At 38.5% G+C, this 23,641-nt stretch overlaps 1 protein-coding gene across 1 annotated transcript in view; it reads right to left on the bottom strand.

Annotated features, from left to right (window-relative positions):
* adamts10 (ADAM metallopeptidase with thrombospondin type 1 motif, 10) overlaps positions 1-23,641 on the bottom strand; it is a 53,797-nt gene that overhangs the window by 28,466 nt on the left and 1,690 nt on the right. The window contains exons 2-11 of the mRNA XM_087784897.1: positions 17,986-18,365; positions 12,276-12,415; positions 11,993-12,202; positions 8,447-8,615; positions 8,171-8,373; positions 5,705-5,788; positions 2,794-2,939; positions 1,525-1,568; positions 1,094-1,199; positions 836-982 (exon numbers count right to left, since the gene is read on the bottom strand). Coding sequence (XP_087641023.1) covers positions 836-982; positions 1,094-1,199; positions 1,525-1,568; positions 2,794-2,939; positions 5,705-5,788; positions 8,171-8,373; positions 8,447-8,615; positions 11,993-12,202; positions 12,276-12,415; positions 17,986-18,088 — 1,352 coding nt within the window. The 5' untranslated portion in view covers positions 18,089-18,365. The remainder of the gene's footprint in view (positions 1-835; positions 983-1,093; positions 1,200-1,524; positions 1,569-2,793; positions 2,940-5,704; positions 5,789-8,170; positions 8,374-8,446; positions 8,616-11,992; positions 12,203-12,275; positions 12,416-17,985; positions 18,366-23,641) is intronic.

Genomic DNA, 23,641 nt, shown 5'->3' with positions numbered 1-23,641 from the left:
AGTGTGTCTTAAGTAGATCTTGGACCTCTATTGTACTCATCTGTCGGTTTGAAAAAAAATCATTCATTAAAATATTAGAAGATTAGTTTAAGCGCTGTCCAATGAAAACAATTTGTTATTCTGGAGATGAAGTCCTGTTTAACGTAACCTCGCCCACTGTATTTTGATTGGTCAAGCATCAATGTGCGTCACTGCCATCATCAATCCCGGAAGTCTCCACCTCCAAGGGACTTGTTGTATAAACAAAGCGGGCGTGATTACAGCTGGCTGGAGGAGGAGTGAAGCCCATTACTACGTCATAATGGACTCAGCTTTTGTAACCTCTTGTTCGTCCTGATTTCTGACAGAGGAGAACTTTATAAAGTAATAACTTTAAAAGGTTGTCATGATGAGAGACTTACTGCATTTTGGAGAGGAAGGCTTCAACATTTGAAAGGTGAGAGTAAGTCAGGAGAGTTGGTTTTAACATTAATTGTCCTTTAACGTACAAAAATTATGAATAAAATATAAAATAAAACTGCAGGATAATTTTCTACATAATACATTTTATTGCTTTGCTGCATTAAAGTTTAGGGTAGTTAACCCTGACACTCCTCAACTATTTAACATTCTGAAATGAATTAGAAACCTAAAATTATATTTTTCAACAATGTTTCAGTACTAACATTTCAGCACTTAATGGACTGCGTAAGTGGATTCCGTCTCAACCTACAAATGTCATGGTTTCTTGACCAAAAAAACTATTATCCAAACATTTGAGTGTTTTTCTTTCTTAGCCAACCTCTAATTATCAGATTATTTGTGGTTCAGCAGTAATCTGCCAAGGCCAACTTACTCTAAAAAGCTGGTGATGTAATCCCGGCTGCAAGCAGACCAGATGAATGGATTTGTCTTCATGGTGATGTGGTCAGCCATCAGCTTGGCGGTCTCCTGTGTGCGCGGCCCGCATGCATTACCCATGCCGTCGTGGTTCATCCCAAACCTGGACCAGATTCGGAAACTTTTAGCATATTTTTAAACGCATATCTCAAGTTCATCAAACTTATGATTCATGTGAATCTTGTGTGGTGCTGTGCTTGTCCCGGCAACTCACGTGTGTCCGATCTCGTGAGCGATGGTGAAAGCTGTCCCGAGGCCGATGTCTTCGTTGATGCTGCAGCTCCTTTCTGGTTCACACATCCCACCAACAGGAGCCAGACCTTTGACACATGCACAGGTGAGTACGTATGTTTATTAAGCACCAAGTCCAATTTATTAATCTTCACAACATCAAACCCTGTTGTAAAGAATTTCTTTGTCAACATGTAATTTAACACACATCAGCTAATAATAAATAAGGAAATTAAATCACCTTGAATATAAAAAGCAAAGGTTCTATTGCAGGATCCAGACTACCTTAATTAGAATGTTGTGTTGTGTTTTTGTGATTTGGCGTATTATTTTTCCAATATTTCACTTCACTAACTACTTTTAATAACTAACAACAACTAGCACTTTAAAGTGAAGTGCATGCATGTGTGTTACCTAGGGTTTCACAGGGCTTGTTCTTTTGGATGCAGATGTCGTACCTGTAAAGCAAAGAGATGATGTAATGACTTCATGAATAATTTGACCAAGTAAAATGAAATACCACACTAGCACAGTAGAAAGTAGAAAAGCCTTCATAGAGATCAAAGACCACTTACCACTGCCAAGGAGCTCTACATCTTTATAAATGGTATACAATCAAAAATAATACACAACTTTCATGATTTAAATATTATACATTTATGAATTTTCAATTTTGACACTACAAAAGCTTACTTAGCAACCCTAAAATAATGTCAAACAGACCGTTACACCAAGCAATCCTATTGAAGATCATTTAATTCAGTAATGGCTTTTCCCTGATTTTCTGGGACTCCTTTGTGCGTCTTATGTGTCTTGGCCTTTTATAGTATATATTTTAACGGTGTATTTTTTTTAATTCTTAAAGTGCTTTGTGACCCTGGTCTAGAAAGATCTTTACAAATAACCTTTACTTGCTGACTTACTTACTTACTTACAAAGTTGACAGAGCAGCAACATTTCCAACATTTTACAATTATTGCAAGTGAAAGATGAATTCTCTACAATATCATCATTTCCTTCTTGTCACAATAAAAACATCTGTGAAAATGAATTTTCAGTATTTTAACCAATTAAAAACTACAATTACTCCAATGCAAATGTATTTAAGTACAATTAAATTTGCCAGTAAAAAGTATTCAAATGAAACCAACAACTGTGATTTAAAAGATATAAAAACATAACAGATATCACACAATGGGTTTCAACGGTTTCAACAGTTAAAGATAAACGCCAACAATCACATAACCTCCTTGGCAGAGGTAATATTACACATTCTTACAGTGGAAAAAGCACAACAGACGGTCAGTGCACTTGGATGACAGCAGACAGACAATCACAGGAAAAACACAGTGGTGTCTGGTCAGCTTCCATCCTCTGACTGATAGAGCCAGTTGAGAAACAAAATTGTTTCCACAACAGAATAGCAACTGTACACTATTATTTTGGATTTAATTTTATCCGAAACAATACGTTGTTGATGAGTCTTAGAAGCAGTTTTTTATTACTCTTTCAAACTTCCTCCCTTCTTTCACAGCTCGTGGGAAAGAAATCATCATTCCCACATAAAGAAGAACCAGCAGCTCTCTTTATCATTTGTAGGTCTCATCCCTGAGGGAGTTACAGAACTTAACAATGTGTTGATTTCCAATCATATCTTTCCAGTTAGGAATGTTTGGCTCTGACCTTGTGATGAGCACAGCGGTATCATGGTGGGCAATGCCGTTGTCAGGAATAGCGTTCCCGTAGCTGCTGCGGTGCTGGATGGTCTTCTGCCACTTGCAGAAACTGTCTAAAGACTTCCCTGCGTGGTGGTTGATCTCTAACGTTGGCTGAAACAAGACAAGATTAGTGTAAACAATTGAATCCACAACCTGCTCAGAATTTAAATGTTAATGAAGTTCATCATAACGTACACTATCTATACTGAGAACTTAAAAAAAAAAAATCTAAGACAGGTTATTTTTTAAGACATTCGGACCTAGTTCAATTCATCACTACCCAAGAGAGAAAATGCACTCCATTTTAAAAACATTATGCGATTTCCTGTTAATATTAGACATTATAGTTTTGTTATTTAATTTGAGATTTACAAAATGAGAAGAGCTTGCACAACTCCAAAACGGCAAAGCTAGCAAGTATATCATTTAGTTTAAAGCAGGGGTCTTAAACTAAACTAGCCAGGGGGGCACCAGAGGTCAATTCTTTTGGGTACGGGGTCCCAGACTTATTACAGATTAGACAACAGATGGAGGGCTGAAGAATAACATATCAGAGACCAATAATGGCTTGCAGACCCAGGTTTGAGACCCCTGGTTTAACGTGTCCTTCAGGTTAAATTACAGTGTTTCTGTAAATTTAGTTTCTATTATAAGTTACAGCTTGCTTGTTTGAAACCTTGGCTCCTGCAAGGTTCCATGTGATGCCACTTCAATAAACAATAGCCAGAAAATAAACGTTTTACAGGGGTGAAATGTAACACTGAGGAGCAGCATGAATTTTTAAGAAGAAAATATACTTAAACATTCATTTGATCAAAAGTGTAGGATTTTAAATTTATGATGACATTGAAACTTGTATCAAGTTAAAAAACATTGGGTTACATTTCTGAAAGCTCACGGACACAAGCATGTATTTTTCGTTTTATTTGTAACTAGTGAAAGTCTAGTTGATTACACAGCCGTGTCACAACAAACTGTTCCCACATGCAAAGTCTCTCACCAATAAATATATGAATGAAAGAATTTAGGCCAAAACAACATTTAATTTGTGGTCATATCAGTGTGAAAGTCGCTCTAATATTGAGATATTTCAAGAAGTGAAACAACAAAAAGGCAATGAAGAAAGAATATTGTTGTAGACTGGTCCAATGTGATGAAATTTAAGAAAATAAAATGGCAAAAATTCTTAAATTTACCAAACTAAACTGTTCGGTGAATAAATAAAGCAAACTGCAACTCAGCTCTGAGGTCCAATCACAGATTTCCTGGATGCAAGTTTTTAATTTGTCTTAATAAAAGACATTCTGAAACTAAATCTTTCAGGATTAAAAATAATGAGATCCATTGACACTGACGTGGAAGCAGGTTCAGTGTGAACCAGTGCGAGCTGAGAGCAGCGAGGAGGAGCAGTGGGAGGAGGAGAAGGAGGAGGAGGAGGAGGAGAAGGAGGGGAAGGGCAGCTCCTCTGGCCACCGCTGGATGCGACTCGTAACCCAGGAATGTGTGCGGTGACATAACTGGTAATTGTCTCATCCCACAGCCGCTCATTTCTGGGCCCACTGCTGGCCTGCTTTTAGTTTCTAGAGGCAGCGTGCCTGTTTCAGACGTGGAAACCAGAAACAGAACAACTCGCAGCAAAATACTTCCAATCCTTTCCTGACCTCAACCCCCAACTAGAATAAGACCACTAATATTGGCTGTCTTTAATGACGCTAACATTTATTTCTTCACTCTGTCAGATGACAAACACATCTTCCAAAGAAATTATCGTTTTTTTTTTTAAACTCGTACAACCAACATGAATCATAGCAGCTCCCTTAAGAGGAAACCTCAAAGCCGCAGCGTAATGAGGGTTTAATTCAGCATGATTCATCTGTTAGATCGAAGGTCAGAAATACCAAGAGTCCTGCCTCGTGCTGCTAAAAGCTGACTAATAAGGTCAGTTACTGGCCATGCAGACGGTTCAACCTTTCCTTGAGTTGTGCTGCTAAAGCCAGGGGCTTTTTCTGACTCCAGCCTTTTAGATCAATGACAAAAAAAATACACTATAAGGAGTGATTGACCTGAGAGAAATCACTTTTACAACTACTGAAAGTCGAGTCTTGGAAATTTGGGCTTGTCCAAGATGAACGACAATACAAAATCAGAGGTGTCAAAATCACTTAAGACGCAGGCCGTATAATCTGTAAATTTACCAAACTATCTGTAACAGAAGAGTCTGATTGCGAAATTGTAAGTTTTGGAGGATTAATCTTAATTATCTTTGTATCCCTTTTCTTCAACAGCAGTTTTAATATAATGAAAGTATAATTAATGACCTCTGTTCCTAATCTTATCTTTAACACAGGCACATATTTATAGGTCACCTTATCAACATGAACTTAACGTACCTTCATTTAAGTCAACCATCCTTGAGTTTGACACATATTATTTTTAAATGTAGCAGGTAAAGATATAAAATCTTGTACATCTAGGAGAAAACATTTCTTAAATCCCCCAGATAAGTTAGATTAAAAGAAAATCCAATAAATGTTCATCCTCTTTGGCTCGGAAAAGAGACTCTTCATTCACTTGTTGTCCTCTGTGTTTGGAAACGCTGCTCTAGACATTCACACAGCTCAGGAAGCAGCTGACTCATTACCTAATGGAGATTCTTCAGTAAAGACCGAGTTCACAAGACCATACCCAAACCATACTATGGACAACAGAGAACAAGTCTGAATCAGGGAAAATATGTTGTGTAGTATTTTGCTCAACATTCAATTCCGAGGTGGGGAGGTTTACTACTGTAATGGTGCGAACAGATGTTTCTTCATTTAACCTTGATGTATACTGAAGGCCCAGATGTCTGTTACATGAGAAAAAAAAACTCCTACCTGGTCCTCCATGAGGAGTATGAGCCGGGTCACCACGATGTTGACTGCATTCCCGAGGCTAGAATCCTGGAACAGTTTGGCAACCTGACCTCCAGGGAAACAAGAAAAGACCAGTCTTAAAAACAGCTGATTCGGTTACATTTGAGCTTCTTTTAACATATGGAGAGGAAATCTGATCATTTCAATGTGTGTAGCAGACCCTCAGCCTTGGGATGTTTTTGTCAGGCTCTCATATGGAGTCTTAATAACAATTGCATGCTTTAAAAACAACTTTAGACAAATGTCCCCACATGGCTGCAATGTAAGCAGTGCTGCCAATGTTACCTTGTCTGAGTGAGTAAACCAAAAGTAGTGGTCACTTGTTGATTGCTGGGGTTAAGTTCTGAAACCCCCCTGCATAAAATAAAATCTGAAAAGAAGTGACTATTTAATTTTTAACTTGTTTAAATTATAATTTATTTAACATTTATTTGCAACCAAACATTGAATATTAGGTTCCATCTTCCTCATCAACCTTCTCAGTAACATTAACCTGAACAGCTCCCATTATACTTTGCCGCCCAGCCAACCAATCCCAGCTGTCCATCACGTTTGTCATAGCAACAGATGTAGAATTTAAATGCAGTATTGCCGCGACCAATCAGCTGTCACTAAACGGAGCAGTGTGTGGGAAGGCATCATGGAGTTTTACTGTTTTGTTGGCACCATAATAAAGATAGTCGCAGTTTATTAGTGCTTCCCAGTTAGTTCCGTGGTTGTGTTTTATTTCAGATGAAAATCCTGTTATTAACCGTGTGAACAATGAAAGGGAGCTTTGCATGTCCTCACTACAGCCTGCTTAAAATATACTTCAACATGCAGTAATGTTTGCAATTTGCAAAACAATGAGAACTGCGATAAAGCGAGCTACCACTCAACACTTGCTTTAAACCTCTTCCAACTTTATTGGAATAACAGAGGAACATCAGCCCTCAAAATGAGACATTTTGGTTAGGTTCATTCAGTGGTTGCCAAAGTGGCTAAATGGTGCCCTTTGGGGGGGTGCGGTGCAATTTCACAGGGGCCACAACAAGGTTGAAGACAAACATGAAAAATCTTTAAAAAGCGTGGAGGAAAAGAAAAAAAGAATACAGAATGAGGAGGAAGAAGAAAAGGCACCACATTTAACAAGAAAAACATTGGAAGAGGACCAGAAAGTTGCCACCTGTCTCTTTTAAATACAGATTCGAGTGATTAATGTGCTTTGTTCAGTCTTCACGAGGTTCACTCAGTTCAAGTTCAAGTCAGAGGACGACTTGAAGGATGCATTTATTATTAGCTTTTTTTTATTCATAAATGTCATTTGTTTCTTTTTTCTTGTATATGAAATATATAATTTCATTTTGACTGTTTGTTGTTATGTTGGGGGGGGTGAGTCTGTGCAGTAGAAAGCAGTAGAAATCTTTTTAACCATCTGTGTGGCGGCTTTTTAAAATACTGTACATATTGATAGCATGTGGATAATACAGACCGACACAGAGGCAAGTATGAAACACATATGGCCAGACAGATGTCAAGAGAGTCTGATATAGTGATTTGCCGAGGGTGACAACTTAACTGGTTGTTGGCTTGATACAGTAACTACTTGTTTGTCAACTCTTTGTTTTGTATTGTTGTTGTGTATTAGCAGGACTCTGGCAGGATTTACAGACCGCATGTTAATTGTTAAAGTTTTACACATGCTGTATCTAAATATAAACAATAGAAACTATGATAAAATTACATACAATTTGAAAACCAAAATAAATACATAAACAAAACATAAATATAATATATAATATATAAAGAAAACAAAATCAATAGAGTGCAATCGAATACCAAAAACAGTATCGCGAGAATTAAAACGGGATTTTTTTTTGTTTTAAGACCATTATTTTCTTTTTCTTATACAATATTTACAAAAATTTGCTGGTAGATTTTACATGCATCGTCAGAGCCAAGAAGTCCACCTTCTCCTTATGCAGGTAATTACTGAGGCGTTAAACCAACAGTCATAAAAATACCACAAGTCCTGCACACTTCTAATTCAGGTGCTTGTCATTATTCCTTCTTCTTCACACTGCTGGTTTCTTAAGCAACCTGGAAACAACCTTCTTCCCCAACAATAGTCACAGACCAACCCCCTCATTAGCAACATACCAAACATGTGTGTTTGTGAATGACTGTCAGCAGTCTTCCTGTTGACAGGAATCATTCAGGTGATGACATACAACAGATAGTTGCTACATGCTATGAAAAGTTTGTATCACCAAGGCAATTTTGTCAGTCAATAATAACGGGTATATGAGGTAAATGGAAAATGTGCATGTGAACAAGAACCAACTTTAAATGACTGGTATGGAGAAAGAACAAGAAATAATGTTTCCAAGATGATTAAAGACAGTCAATTATAAGCCAATATATATGATTTTGTGTTCTGAAACTTACAATATTCATGACGGAGAGGATGTACTCTTCTATGTCCCTCCGACCATGGTAGCCCACCATCATTTTGTCAGCCACCACCAGGGTCTCCACATAGCGCTCCCAACTTACAGATCGCTTCAGGGGAAGCTGGCCACGGCCAACATGATGAGGAGGTGTCTTTAAAGTTCGTTGCCACCATGACCAGCCCTTCATGGGTTTCTCATCTGGGTAGGAACGATAGCAAAGTTCAACAATCAATCCTGGATTTTAACCGTCTTTGCTCGTGCAATGTCTTACCAATGACGCCGCAAGACTGTCCCTTGTACTGATGGCGAAGAGAGGATCTCTTGTAAACCACATGGGGGCGTCCCTCTGCTCTTTCCCACCTTTCCGTCTTGGTCTGGTTGTCAGGTACCACAAGGGGCTCGACCAGGTATTCTTCGCCTCCTGCAACAATCACCCCCTGCTGCAGAGACACAAAGACACCAAGACAAGCAACTGAGTAAACGTGTGTTTAAAAGATTGTAACACTTCTAGGTATCATTAATATGTAAGTAAGTAAGTAAGTAATTTTTATTTGTACAGCGCTTTTCCAGACCTGGGTCACAAAGCGCTTAAACAATCAAAACAATATTCAATAAAGTATATATATTAAAGATCAAGATAAAACTGATAACACAACAGGAGTTCCAGAAAATCAAGGAAAAGCCTGAACAAATAGAAACGTCTTAAGATGTTTCTTAAAGGAGTCAGTAGACTCCATCAAGCGCAAAGAGAGAGGAAGATCGTTCCAAAGCTTAGGAGCAACAGCCTGGAAGGATTTCTATCCTCTGGTCCTGAACTGTGTGCGTGGAACCATAAGCAGATTTTGATCCACAGACCTCAGAGCCCGAGCTGGGGTGTAAGGCTGGATCAGATCAGTGATGTAAGGAGGAGCCTGACCATGAATTTAACTGAAAGTAAGAACCAGAATTTTAAAGTTGATCCTGAAAGAAACTGGAAGCCAGTGAAGAGTTTTAAGGATCGGAGAAATGTGAGTTCTTCTACTTGAGCTGGTTAGAATTCTTTATTTAGAATTAGAATACTCAATCAAATGATCAAGACAACTAAACAACTATTGATTGAAGAATTGTACAGTAATTGTCAATAAAAGACAAATGAGAAAACCTTGAGGCCGCAGGGGTAAAGTGAACTCTTACGAGTAACCCACCAATGACGTTTAACTGCAATGTTAACCTACTACAAATCCTGAAACCATTTCAAAGAAAAGATTTCATCACCACATGAAAGCCAATTTACTTTAGAGATTAAATTGTATGTATTGTATGTTTTATGAAGCTTTTTCCATTTTTTTCTATTTCTGTGCAGAAAGTCATTAAAAAAAACGACCATATAGAGGCTACAGATGCAACTACAGAACACTACCAACGAGGACTCATCCATACCTTGTCCGATTATCAGCATTGACTGAAAATGTCTTTAAAGATCTTGTCAAACTAATTGGAAATAAGTGGATTTTTTCTATTCAGAATAAAGAAAACATAGGTAATATAAGTGTGTAACTTAACATAAAGTACTAATGGCATTAGTTAGTTAAATGTACCAACTTTGCCCATTGTACCATTTTGTGTAGATGCAAGCATGGGATAAATACATTTTAAAAGGAAACAAAAAATTGTCTCTAAATATTTCCCATTAGCTAAGCCTCCCAGTTAACCCTTCTTGTGTATCCCATTCTAGTAATATCTGACCTCTTCATGCCTCATCGTGTCTTGAATAAAAGAAAACGAAACTAAACCATTTTCCAACAAAACTAAAACACCTTGAGTGTAATGTCATTGGTTTCTCTTCTACCAGGTACCTCTGTTTCTAACATTCTCAGTAAAATAAAGATCATTTCCTCTGAATTAAAAGGTCACTATCAAAGAAAATCAAACAGTGGAGGCTTATTAGGAACCAACCTGGGGGTCCGGAACATGAAAGAGTTGATACACACAATAGGTCATGAGAGAAAGCGAGAGAAAAAGTTTTGATTGTGCTTGGATGTGTTGGCCAGTCAGAGAGAGTGTCTCCCCTTGACTCAGTTCGGCAGCGTTCAAAGAGCACCTAATCCCATAATAAAGTTAGTGATGCTTCCCTGGATTCAACCACCCGCTCGCTGTTGAATGTGTTCTTGCTGGTCTGACCAACAGTAATTACGTGCGCAGCTTAATAACGCTTTGTGAACACATCTAATCCTCAGCTGTGTATACAACTGTTATTGTGAGGCCTGCTGTTTGCTGTGAGAGGATACACTGATACACTGTGCACAATGCTGTAAGCAATACAACAATAATGCACCACGATTCAGAATATCCAGTCAAGTGGTTCTATGGGGACCAACTCTGATCTGACAGCTTGGAGCACCAACAAGAGGATGTCAGTCCTTTGGTGTTCAGAGATGACTCATGAGAATAAGAATAGAAGTGGTGTTTTGCAAAGCGATCGCTCTCTTTGCCAAAATGTCCGTTCTTGTCAATCACTTCGGAAAGCTGCATGATGAAGTCATAGTTGTTTTGTCTAGAGATAATGGCACCATTAAAAAAATATGGTGCATAATAACATTTGCCAATTACTATTAAGTGGTCAATTACAAATTAGACATATGTTTAAAAATTACTTTAATCCACTTCCAAACTCTTTGCTTTATTATTCAACCGGTATTCTTACAGACATTAGATTGCACTAGGTATGTCATTCCCTCACTGTTGACCATTGAATGAGATCAGTGGTCGTTCACCTTGACGCAGAGACAACACAAGTGATACCACAAACCCAGTTGTTATTGGGTCACTGGGTCAACCTGACCCAGAGACGACACGAGCGTTAAGGTACAAACATGTATCCACTTTTAATCTTAGCTTTTATCAAATATTTTTGTTGTTAACAGGTTAAATGCTGACATTTAAGAGCTTTTATGCTATCACAGAAGACAAGCTAATGTTAACATCCTGCTTACAAAACTGTTCCAAAGACAAAACCGGTTCAGCTATAGATTGGTGGACAAAAGAGATAAGACATGTATGTTTGTATACATTTGTATCCAAGCTAAATGAATAAAGAATAAAAAAAACAAAAACACAAATGGGCGACCATACAATCATGAGCAATAGAGAAGAACAGAAATACAGTAATCAATAAACATGGAGGTTTCTGATGTCATAACAAAATTGCAGACGTTCAAGATATTCAAGAACGCCTTAAGCGCTCTGTAAATGGAATTAAATAGAGATTTATACAAAGTAGTGAAATCTAAGAATTCTGAATTTGTAAGTGCACATAACATACATAGCAAATGTGCATTCCTTCAATTTTAAATGTATTTTCAACAGAGCCGTTCCAGTGTGTAAATGGAAATGGTTTGGTTTATATTTGCTTTGTAGTTGCTGACATATGTTAGATCTTTCCTACTTCTTAACTGTCTAAACCACAGGTACGGATGGTGTTTTATGGGTTTAGGTATATGATCAACATTGAAGCCTTTGAAACGTAAATTAATTAAACGGCATCCTTTTTTATTCAGTTGTTCCTATGAACAGCCGCTGCTGGGAGTTCTGGTCATCTGAGGCAGAAGTTGCCAGCGATTATTAACATTTCACTTCATTTTCAGTGTCTAAGGACCACACTGGTGGATTTGGCCAAAGATGAAGGCTGGCTTCGCTGCTCAAGCTTTGTTAAACTTTCATGCTTTGATGTTCGAATCAAGCGGTCCTGATCCCTCGGCTGCTGAGCCAGCCGGTGCTGCCGTTTCTGCTGCTGACCTCACCCTGTGCATTAATGCTGGATTAAATGTAATAATCTTACCAATCCCTTGCAGTTGCTGAGTGCCACTTTGCTGGAGTGTGGCTGATCTTGGAGATGTCCCACATAGTGGCAGTGGGGTGAGTAAGGACGACTCCAGGACAATCTTCCCTTCTTCCAGTACTCCACCCGGAACTGGCGAGACAGCAGACTTCCTTGCCGGGTTAGGTTCAGTAGAAAGTTGTTAGCGGGTGTAGATAGTTGGTAAAAGACCTAAAAGATCATAAAAACTGTTTAGGTTTGGAGAGAATAAAATTGATAATAAATATTTAAACTAGATGTATACAGAATCTGGTTGCTTTTCTTCTGTACTTCGTCTTCTTCTTCTATGCCGGTGTGGTGTTTCTGCCTCTACCTTTTCCCCATCAGGTCCAAGACGCACCGGAATTGCAATTTCATACTGGCCAAGATTGGACAAGAAGGCGGCTAGGAGAAGGAGAAGGAGGGACATAGTCAAAAAGGTAATCAAAAATACATGTCATTACCATTTTTTTTCATGCATGATTTCATAGGTTTTAGGTTAATCCTCAAAGTTGTTTCAGGTAAATGTAAGCAGATTATTTATAATAACCAAAACTGTTTTAACCACCAGCTTTAAGTTCCATCCTGGAACATCTTAGAATTTATTGTGAAAATATGTATTTTAAGTAACTAGTCCTTGAAAAAGAGATCATTTGGCTCCCCCAAACCCACGAGGCCAAAGGGATGTTGCTATGGTCACGTTGAAACTGTATACTTCCTGTCTGTCCCAGTCTGTACCAGGGCCTGGTAGGGATTTATTATCCAAATACACGGACAGCTCTAAATAGAAATCACCAGCCACTGCTCAGGGGAAAGGTCGGGGAGTTTTCATCAAACCTTTGGCCTCAGTGGGTAACAAGCACCTTCTTTACACAAAAGGAAAACACACAGAGATCAGAGTTCCCTGGTACAGACTTAGTAGAGATAGAAAACATAGTGGGAGGGCTGGGGACATGACTGTCTGGCTTGAAGGAGGATAATTACTAATGCTGCCGTCGAATGAGGTTGTGAGTTAAGAAAGCACGTTTCCACATGATGGAGGGTTTACAGATGAGAGAACTTAACCCAACAGATAACTATTTGATCAGGGAATCTGTGATCTTTCTTGACCTGGCATGAGTCAGAAGATAAAATATGAAAGCTGTCATGTCATGATAATTTCCAACTTAAATTCTGGTCTAAATGTGTATTTAGTTTCATATACTTGACATTGTATAATGCATTTAGATAACAGAAAATACATAAATTCCACAACTAATCTCAGGGAAGTGAAGGCAGTAGTTTTTCGCTCACACAGTAGAAAGTTGGCAAGAAAATAATTCAATTCATTTTTCACTTTTTTATCTAGCTCTCAATCTTGGGCAAATTATAATTTATAGTTAATGATGTCTTTCTAAATGGCAAATCTATCTCGGGGAATCTTGCCATAGATAACTGTCCAATTTAGCTTCTTCTTTCTCTGGACTGGTGGAGGTGTTTATAATAGAGACAGCAATTAAATACAAAAGGAAATTATGATCCACTTTTGAACTGTTATTATTTTAAGTTGATAACTTGCGTTAGGAAAAGTTGGAAACTTGAATCTTCTGTAATGTTGGTTTAGAATTAGAACATACATTTGCTGTAAATCACTCGAAACAAATTTTTGTTTCTGGTAAATCATCCCCAAAAAATGAAATGATGCGTGCATGTTTTATCTGGCATTTCCCAACTCGTGAGTACACTAAAACCAAACTACAACTACATGCTTCCACAAAATCTGCACTTTTAGCATCTATAAATCCCCAGCAACGTTTCCCACAACACATGAATCCTGTTTCCACAGACCACAACACAAACTAGGATGGTGGTATCTCCATCAAAACACAGGAAAGCCCCCTGCTGAGCATGAAGGGAGTGTTTTTATAAAGCAGATATAACTGACCTCCCTGTAGGATGTAAATGAGACCTCACACAGGAGAAACGCAGGTCTGAAAATGTTTGCGCTTCATAATAAACATAATCATCCCTGAAACCTTTCATGCAATATTACAAAAAATGGGTCATCATCAAAATTCAAGAATTGCATTCACCACCCATTCTAACTAATAGATTTACAATAGATTTCTAAATCTTCAATAAGGCTCACTGAAATACCTCCCTATAAATAACATGTAACCTCCCAACACTAACATCCCTGTAGTGAGGGCATCACCCTGGCTTCACTTATCAGGAGTGGAAGGAAAAACTGTCTGGAAAAGAGTTCCTCCCTTCATGCCAGCCTAATGTCAAAACCAACTCGGAGCAAATGGTGTTGTGCTTTTAAGGAACATTTAAGATGAATACACTGTAAAAGACAACCCATTTAATTGACCTTGTCTAAAAAAATAACAGTCACCAATGTGGTCCAAAAACCTCTAATATTTTACACACCGTTACAATATACTTGTCCAACATGATGTGAAAGGAAGAGTATGCATGTATCCAATGCATGATTGTGCCAAAATATATTTCCTATTCTCCAATTTGTTTACTAGTTCTCTTGGGGAGCTTCTTTCTATTTCCCCACCAACTTCAAGTGTATATGAGATATAACATTATTTCGCCAAGTCTTGGTTGTACAGTTCACTCCGACCAAGAAATCTGGTTTGTCAAAAAGGTGATCTTAAGGAAGAAAAGAGGCAATGTCTAAAAGTTTATAACATTTCATAAATGAGAAGAAAAAAATCACTTTCAATTGTTGAAATTTAAGTGCTTACAGCATCGTTCCAAAACCTTTGATTTACTCACTAAAAAGATTGTCTTGAGACAAAAAATTGCAAGGTTGTAATAAGGTTTTTGAACAGGCACCGTGGTGAAATAAACTGTTTATTTGATTTTATCAAAGTTTGTCAAAAAAAAACTTGAGTCATTTCCAGGCCACTATTTTTTGCCAATTGTTTGCAAGAGAATCACTGGTGCTTTCTGCGAGTAATTCAGTTCTGTTGGCTCTGCAAATATCAGCTTCCACTTAATTAATTTGCATCTAAGTGAGAAGTGGAAGTTAGGCTCACATTTTGGGGGTGATGTTCAGGGACGGATTCAGGAAGACATGTGAGGCAACTTTTAAAATGCAGAGGGGATTTGATTTGATTTGGTTCTGGAGTTACTATAGTTTTTAGCTTTTGACCATCCTTCAGTGTGGCTGATATGTCTCATAAAGATGCTGCCCCTTGGGAGTTTTCCCAGGCACATAAACCTAGTGACTATATAGCAAGTACAGACATTTCCCACTGGCATGGGAAGATCTCCCGATGCCAAAGTGGCTGACGCAGACACCGAGAGCTACGAGAGTATCCTCTGGGAAACCGTTGGCACTGTACTCCACAAGAAAATGTTGCAAATAGACATTTCAATGTTTGACAATTCAAATCCAATGCAAAACTACAAAATAATTATATAAAAATGACATAAAACATGAAGAAAGAATTGCCTGTCAGGATGAATTATAATCAACTTTTACAATTTTAGACTTAAGGGAAAGAATATGATCTCTGGAAATTTCAAGCAAGGTCTTGGCAACCAGCTGTCCACTCACTCAACATACAGCACTCTTTGTCAGTCAATACCATCTTTGTTGATTTGATATATACTCTCTTATTGGCCTCATAAAATAAATGTATTTGTCAAAGATGTGATAGAGAATAGGAATACCACTTCTACATTGCCTTTTTGAAGAAAAGTAGTGAATTGGAAGCCAACTCAACTCCATGCTTGCGAGACTGTTCCATTAGCTTTTTCCTGTCAATTCTCTGAAGGACATGACTTGGAAGAATCTCTGACTTAAACCAACAAATACATACATTATATTTTAACATCTGTGCTTGATTAAAACCTGCTCTGGCCGAATGATGCCATCTATTGGGAAGAATCTTGTTTCGTTATAGTTCTCAGCACCCAAGCAAATAAATGTTCAGGAAATATAACATTATTTCACATTAGAAACTTATTTCTATTGTTTTGGTATGGGGTCTCCTGGCAGTTTATTTTAACAATGGCAGCAGTAAAATTTACATTCACAAACATTATGAATGCACGAAATATAACATTTTACACACTTCCATTTGGTTAATCTGTCAAGAAAACAGATAAATAAGGTCCTGAGCAGGTGTAGAGTTTGTGTGAATTTAAGAATGCACTAAAATAATGTTTGTCAATATCAGATGGAAATTAACATTTTAATTTTAAAATTTATTTTATAAAAAGTGATTTGAATACAAAAAAACAAGATATTTCACATGTAGTTAAATTAGTTTACAATTAGCAGGTTTAAATCCAGATTATGTTCATGATTACTATTTATTTACTTAAATCAACTCAATAGATTACACATTCTTTCCATATGATTAATGTTTATGTAAAATTAATTTTAAAACAAGAACAATAATTACTAATAACAGGTTTAAATAAAGGAAATTTAAACAATGGTCGGTACATTTCCTGACAAAGAGGTTTCCTCCATAATGCAAGCAAGTTTCTCGTCAGCAGGTGATATTTGATTTTGACTCTTTTTGCGTTTATTTGCCTCCAGTTTGATGTGAATAATTTAGGGTCATCTGTGATATGTTCTCTGTTCTACAGACGATTTCAACACCTTTGTGCCTGCAATACAGCCACAATGAAAAATGATTCAAATGTTGTTAAATGTTGTAATGCATTGGACTGCACGTTAACCATTTGATCACATTCAAATTAAATTGCAATCATCTGTCAAACACATGAAACACATCTTTCCATTTCATGCTTTGTTAATCATTTGAACTGCAGAGTGGTATAAAGTATAAAGATGCTTAATTATTTTTTATACCCATTATTTTTACAAGATAATGTCTTACTGAAAGCAGCTGTCTGTAAAAACTTAACTAGTGTTTAATAATCAATAAAAAGTCCCAGAGCAGTCCACAAAAGTTAAATGATCATCTTAATATGGATTCGCAGAATATAAATTTGCTGATGGTTGTAGAAATAGGACTGTAAAGGCGGCATTAAGAGGAGTACAATTCCTCAATGAGAGAGTATGCCAATGTGTTGAGACAGATATTTATTCCAGGCTAAAGGTTAAGTTGAGGAAATGTGTAATCATGGCCTTTATGTGGGTAATGGACTATTGGGGAATTTATGCCTCTGACTTAAGGGAACTTTAGAAATGTAAACATCAGTGTGTTCTTGTTTGAGTATGTAAGAGAACAACAACTGGATATGCCAAAGATACATTATAGTTAGAGGTTTAGGAAAATGTATCGATATCGTAGCGATATTCAACAGCACGGTACAAGTTTTAATTTACAATTAACATGCAGATATCCACAGCCTTTGTTGATTTTTTTGTTGCGATTAAACTCCAGCCGCTAGTTAGCAGCAGTTATTTAGTCCTCAGCACCAAAAAAAAATACAGTGAGATCGTACAAATACCGGTGATGACCGAGGATGAAGGGGTTTAGTTGGCATCAGCCGCTTTTAAAGTGAGCTTGGGTAGATTTAGGCTTTCAACTCTATTTATTAAACCAAAAGAGAATGGAACAATCACAAGATGTCATTATGATTATGAAAGAGTATCAAAATATTTTATATCGAATTGCATCATGACCTGAATGTATGGGATCAAATTGTATTGTGAGACAAGTGTATGTTACAGCCCTAATTATCAATGGAAGGGGAAGTGAAGCAGTCCTGACCTGTTCACACTAACAGTGTTAAGGGTCGCTAATGACTGGAATGTGGAACAGGAAATGTACATATACATGTCTAGTTCAGTTTTAAACGATGTAACTTTTTTAACTAATGTTGACAATCCAGAAGAGACGGGACACATTTCTATTCATTATTGTTATTTGTCAAGTTAGCACAAAAATTAGAGAACGTTAATTGATTGTGAACAAAATAAAGTGTTGTTTTTTTTAAAAGCCCAAATTCCTATTGATGTTAATCATGCATCTTATTTGTGTTGTTGCTCTTACCTTGTGACTCAGCAAGCTCATCCCTGTGACCTCCTGCGTTCACTGTGACTACCATGAGGGCTGTGACTGTGCAGACCAAACTGGTCCTCCAAAGTGATTCCATGGTTACTACAGTAGCAGCTATAGTAACAGAATTCAGTGCAGTGGTCCCTAGGCGTCTGTCCCAACATGTCTCCTGCCCTCTGAGATGCCCCCTCGCCTAGCAGTGGGACAGCCTAGCTCTGTGGATGGCCATGGTACCAGAGACTGTGAAAGATTCAGATAGACATTGCAGCCTCCACTGTGTCTCCGACGGCGAGCGGACAAGTTGAAGTCCTCATACATGAAGAATACAGCTGCGAGGATGTGCAGAGGGGCTCAGCAGTTGTGGTTGGATCGGTCTGCAGAAGAGAAATGGCTCAGTAACTACATGAGGTAAGGCACTGAAGGGAGGGGAAGGGAGGGAAAAGACAAATTTAGGCATAATCTCAAAAAGGAGGGAGTGACAAGGGAGGTGTAGTGAGACAGAGGGAGAGAAAGAGCATGAGATCCCATTGACCCTTGAAGTTAGCAGTCCACTCAATCCATTTTCAGCATCCAGTGAAGGACTGACCTGCTCTGCATTGTTGTTTCAGCTAATCAATCTTGGCTTTAGCGAAGGGCAAATACCCCGTCTTTCACTCTGATGACCAAAGACAACTGCAGGTCCCAACCTGGGGGCCCCTGAGGCCTCTCTTTAAGCTGCCTGCCCACCGGAAAGAGTTCAAACACAAAGGAAGGCATTGATCTTGTAAAAAGTAGTGCTTAATGCCCAAACAGGGCTTGAAGTGGGTATTATGTCAGAGGCTCCAGGGGTAAAATGAGCCAATTTGAGAGGAACAGCAGGTTGCCATCACCGCTATGCTGGCCGACTGTTGTGGTTGGTTGTATGGCTGAATGACTAGCTGGCAGGCTGCCTGACAGTACAGGTTACTAATTGGCTCACATCCTTACAGACAACTATATGAAGCAAGTATACATCTGAGCAAAAGATGAAAATAGATATTGGCATTATAAGTCCAAGATTTATTCACCAACTAAATCATTAAATCTGAGTGTAAAGAGAAAGCAGAATAATGGTGTTTTTATAATACGTATATATAAACTTTTCAAATAAAAAACTTGCCTGATGAGTCGATTAAATATGTTTAGAAAGGGCTTAAATTCAGATGTCTGGTCCCAAAAGACTCCTCGAAGGCTCCAGAGCTGCACACCATTGATTCATCAAATTCTCTCATTCATTCAGAGTTGAGAAAATACCCAACAAGCCACACTGAGCAACAATGAACTTGATTGATGTTTTAATGTATATTCCTCATTATCATATGTTTTAATTAATAAGTTCCAATCTTGGTAGTGTAAGGATTTCCATGCCCCATATGCATGTTAAGCAATATAGTCAAATTCGGCCCAAGAATACACCTCCTTAGTTACCTTTGAAGTCAGTTTATAGTTTTGCCGATTGTTTTTCTTTCAGGATAAAAGACCTGACCACAAAGTTGAGTAACAAAAACAAAAATAATATTTTAATGAAAAAATAAGAAAATCATTTTAGTCTCATTGGGACATGTCCAACAGTTGTAAACAACTTAGAAATGGCAACATACTTTGCCAATAGAAAACAGCAGCCTTGAAACACGTAAATAATTAATAATTAAGATGACGCACAGATTTATTAGAACATTTTAACACTTGCAAAGGAAGAGCAAGGTGGTCAGTGCAACAAATTATTCATACCAAATGTTAATTAGTAGCATTTTTTTTTTCCGATTAAATGTGAGTAGGTACATTGTGTAACACATATTTTGATCCTAGAGTGGAGGAAATAAGTATTTGATCCCCTACCAACACATTAGTTAGTACTTGGTGGGCAAACCCTTGCTGGCAAGTTCAGAGGTCAGATGTTTCTTGTAATTGGTTACCAGGTTTGCATGCATCTCAGGAGGAATTTTTGATCACTCCTCTTAGCATTAGTCACTTTGCCACTCGGAGCTTCAGCTCCCTCCACAGATTTTCTATAGGATTAGGTCCGGAGACTGGCTAGGCCGATCCATGACCTTAAGGTGCTTCTTTATGAGTCACTACTTTGTTGCATTGGCCGTATGTTTTGGATCATTGTCATGCTGGAGGACCCAACCATGACCCATACCTAGTGTCCTGGCTTAGAGAAGGAGACTGTCACCCAGAATTTAACGATACAAGGCCCCATCAATCTTCGCCTCGATACTGTGAACTTGACCTGTATCCTTAGCAGAGAAAGATCCCAAATCATGATGCTTCCAGCTCCAGGCTTGACGGTGAGGATGGTGTTTTTGGGGTCACAGTCGGACTTCCTCCAAACACAGCGAGTCAAATTGATACCAAAGAGCTCGACTTTGGTCTCATCTGAGCTCATCACCTTCTCTGAATAATCCAGGTGCCTTCTTAAACAGGGGGACTGAAGGATTTTAATCCATTAGGGCGTAGTGTGTTACCAATGGTTTTTTTTGGTGACTGTGGTCCCAGCTGTTTGAGATCATGAACAATCTTCCCCCGTGTTGTACTAGGCTGATCCCTGACCTTTATAATGATCATTGATAACCAACGATGTGAGATCTTGTGTGGAGCTCCAGACCTAGGGAGATTGAAGGTTCTTCCATTTTGGAATAAACTCGCCAACATTTTCCTGTTTCCAGTCTCCTTTTCACCCAGCTTCTTGTCAATGGTCTTGTAGCAGATCTTGTGCACGTCAACAACTTCATCCCTAATATCCTTAGACAGCTCTTTGGTCTCGGCCCATGATGTGTAAATTGGTGTCTGGTTGATTGATTGATACTGTGTACTGTTTTACTTTTATACAGGGAACACATTGAGATTAGAAATACTTTCTTAAAGTAAAAGGACAAATGTGTGTGAGTCACTGTGTGGAGTGTGGAGAATTCTGTGTGGAGAATTCTGTGGGAGCCACAACTATTTAAGGTTGGAAGGGAATTTCATTAAATAAAATCTTAATTATTTTTTATCTTTATTTAATGTGATTTTCTGGATTTTTAATATTCTGTCCCTTACTGTTAAAATTAACTTTCCATTAAACTTAGAGAAGATTTTTTTTTTGTCAGTGGGCAAACAGTTTCTCTTGCATTGATGATTCATATATTATGATTAGCTAGCTAAATTTGGAAGAGATCTTCCAACCACTCTATAACAAACAAACTGTTAACCAGTTAACAAACTTCAGCTTGTCATGCAATCTGGTAAGGTTTTGGATAAGCATTGGATAGTGAATAAATAAATATGACTGCCACCAGTTTGATCCACTTAAGAAACAAGAACACAGCCTGCCTTATTACAACAATGGAAAACTCTGATCCAGACTTCCCATTACCAAAACAGAGCAGAGCCAAGATCACATTTTCATGGTTGCCCTACTTGCTTTGACTCTCTGTTTCCTGGCTCTAGATTGCAGTGTCAGCTAAAACCTGAACCTTGCTTCACTCCCAGGAAAGTCTGCCCACCCAATTTCCCTGGTCGCTGCTTCCCCTCTGCTCCATCCCTCCCGTCGGAGCAGTCTGGGGTAAGACGAGCAACTGAGACGCCATACTGGCCCAGATGGCTGGCGGCAAACCAACTGCAGCCAAAGGTAATCGGAAGCAGATGGGAAACCTTTTGGTGACGAGAGCAAGGGGCGAACAAGTTGCCTTGTGAAAGGAGGTGGGCAAAACAGCCCATGCCCATGAGGAATGAAAGATAGAGGCAGCCGAGTGCAAGCCGTACAATCCAGCTGTGAGAGCTATTCTTGAGAGCTAATGCCTTGCACTGTATGTGGCAGTATGGCTGGATGTGAATTTGGCTTCAAAAGCATTGGGTAGGTACATTAACAAGCTTCAAAAACACTGAGGGGTCTTTGTACTGTTGCTGCTTCACTCATACGTGGAACAACTGAATGTCTTTCTCTCTACCCCTCCCTTAGGCTTTCTCCCAGTCATTTCCTGCGAAAGCCAAACTTCCCTCCATTTTCATTACTCCCGCTCCCGCTCTCAATTTATTGTGGGGTTATTAAACTTGCAGCTCGATATCAAGTGCTTTTCATTACATCTTGTTTATTTTAAACAAGACAAAGAAAGGGAAAATCCACCCCCACTCCCCTCATGCAGACTCTCAGTGATTCCAAAGTGAGGCTACTTAAGAAGATTTGTGAGGCAGCCTTCAAAAGATCCCTGCAACATGGCTCTACTGTGAAATTACTGCTCCAGTACAAACCACACAGAATCACAGCTAGATTAAAGATAAGAAGTCTTGCAGAGGTGATGGAGTTGTACATATTTTACCTTTTAGATCTTCTCATCTTAACTGTAATTTCTGTCAAAATTAAAATACACGTTTGTCTCTAGGCCAAGCAAATACTGTTTTGGTTGGGGGTTAAAAAAAACAACTTAAAAGTATAGACAGGTGAGCAGTCTTGAGGATTCAAGACTACATTCAGACTAGGCGTGTCAATGTTTACACAAGTAAACAGTTACACAGATATCAAATCATAACTGTTTACTGTAGAAAAATCAATAACCGCTTGCACCTATTTTTCTCTCCTTCGCCATGTTCGTTTCTTACCAATATATACATGTCTGCAAGTGACGTGGAGCTGCTGTCCTCCAATGACGCGTGTGTGTTTTGGTCATGTGATGTGAGGACTCCGGGAGACTGTGAGACTACAAAAATACATATTTTTTTGATAACTACTGGGAGGGACTTGCTTGAGTGGGATTAGGAGGCGTTTAAATGGAGACAGAACCCTCTTGTGGTTGTATCGCGCACCTGCGTGTAACCGATTACACAACGGTTAGCAGGCTCGACTACACATGCAACATTGTCTCTATTTCAGACCAATCTGTTGACATGCTACACAACTACCGGTCTGACTAAGAAGTAGAGGGAGAGAATGAAAGAGGTTATTGTTACAAAAGTTGGGCAGCTCATGATAATTGGATGAAGATTTAAGATGAAGCCAATTTTGCAATGTAATCAACCTCGCAGAGGATTCTTTGACACATTTTTTTTCAGAGCTGTTCTAATGGTTGAAAAGATGTATAGGTTTTCTTGGAAGGGAAAAGGAGCTAACTATGCTGTCCTTGTCTGTAACTCTTGACAGGACGATTGGAGTGATCTAAAAACTAGCACACTAATCAATGCCATATGACTGGCTCAAATAAAGTCTGTGTGAAGTAAGCAGATGCTAAGCGTCCCCCAGTATAACTTAGAAGTCCCCCCCCCCCAATTCCTATATAACACACAGGCACACACATGCATTCAGCTGGATCAAAGAATAACATTTAAGTTGAGTTTATTATTCCCTTAAAATAGCGCTGTGGCCTTCTCTTTCTAATAACAAGACTCCAAGTATCAAATAGCCTCTAAGAATGTCATAAGACTGATGCAGGCTACTTCAACCATTATTCCTTCATAAGTGCCTTTTTGGAAATGTGGGTTCACAGTGAAGCCCCATACAGGTGAGAAAAACATTACAAAGCATTCACTGGCATATGTGTCAGATTTAACCCTCATCCTCAGTTTGGTGCAGACAGAGAAAAGAGAGGCGGGCATTCCTTTCTCAATTTCCCCAAATAAACAGTGAGCAGATGAAAAGTGGGAACATAAACAGGCG

Source organism: Callionymus lyra, chromosome 2 (genome assembly GCF_982586985.1).
Source record: "Callionymus lyra chromosome 2, fCalLyr1.hap1.1, whole genome shotgun sequence".
Classification (NCBI taxonomy): Eukaryota; Metazoa; Chordata; class Actinopteri; order Syngnathiformes; family Callionymidae; genus Callionymus; species Callionymus lyra.
This window is presented reverse-complemented; position numbering and strand designations above follow the sequence as displayed.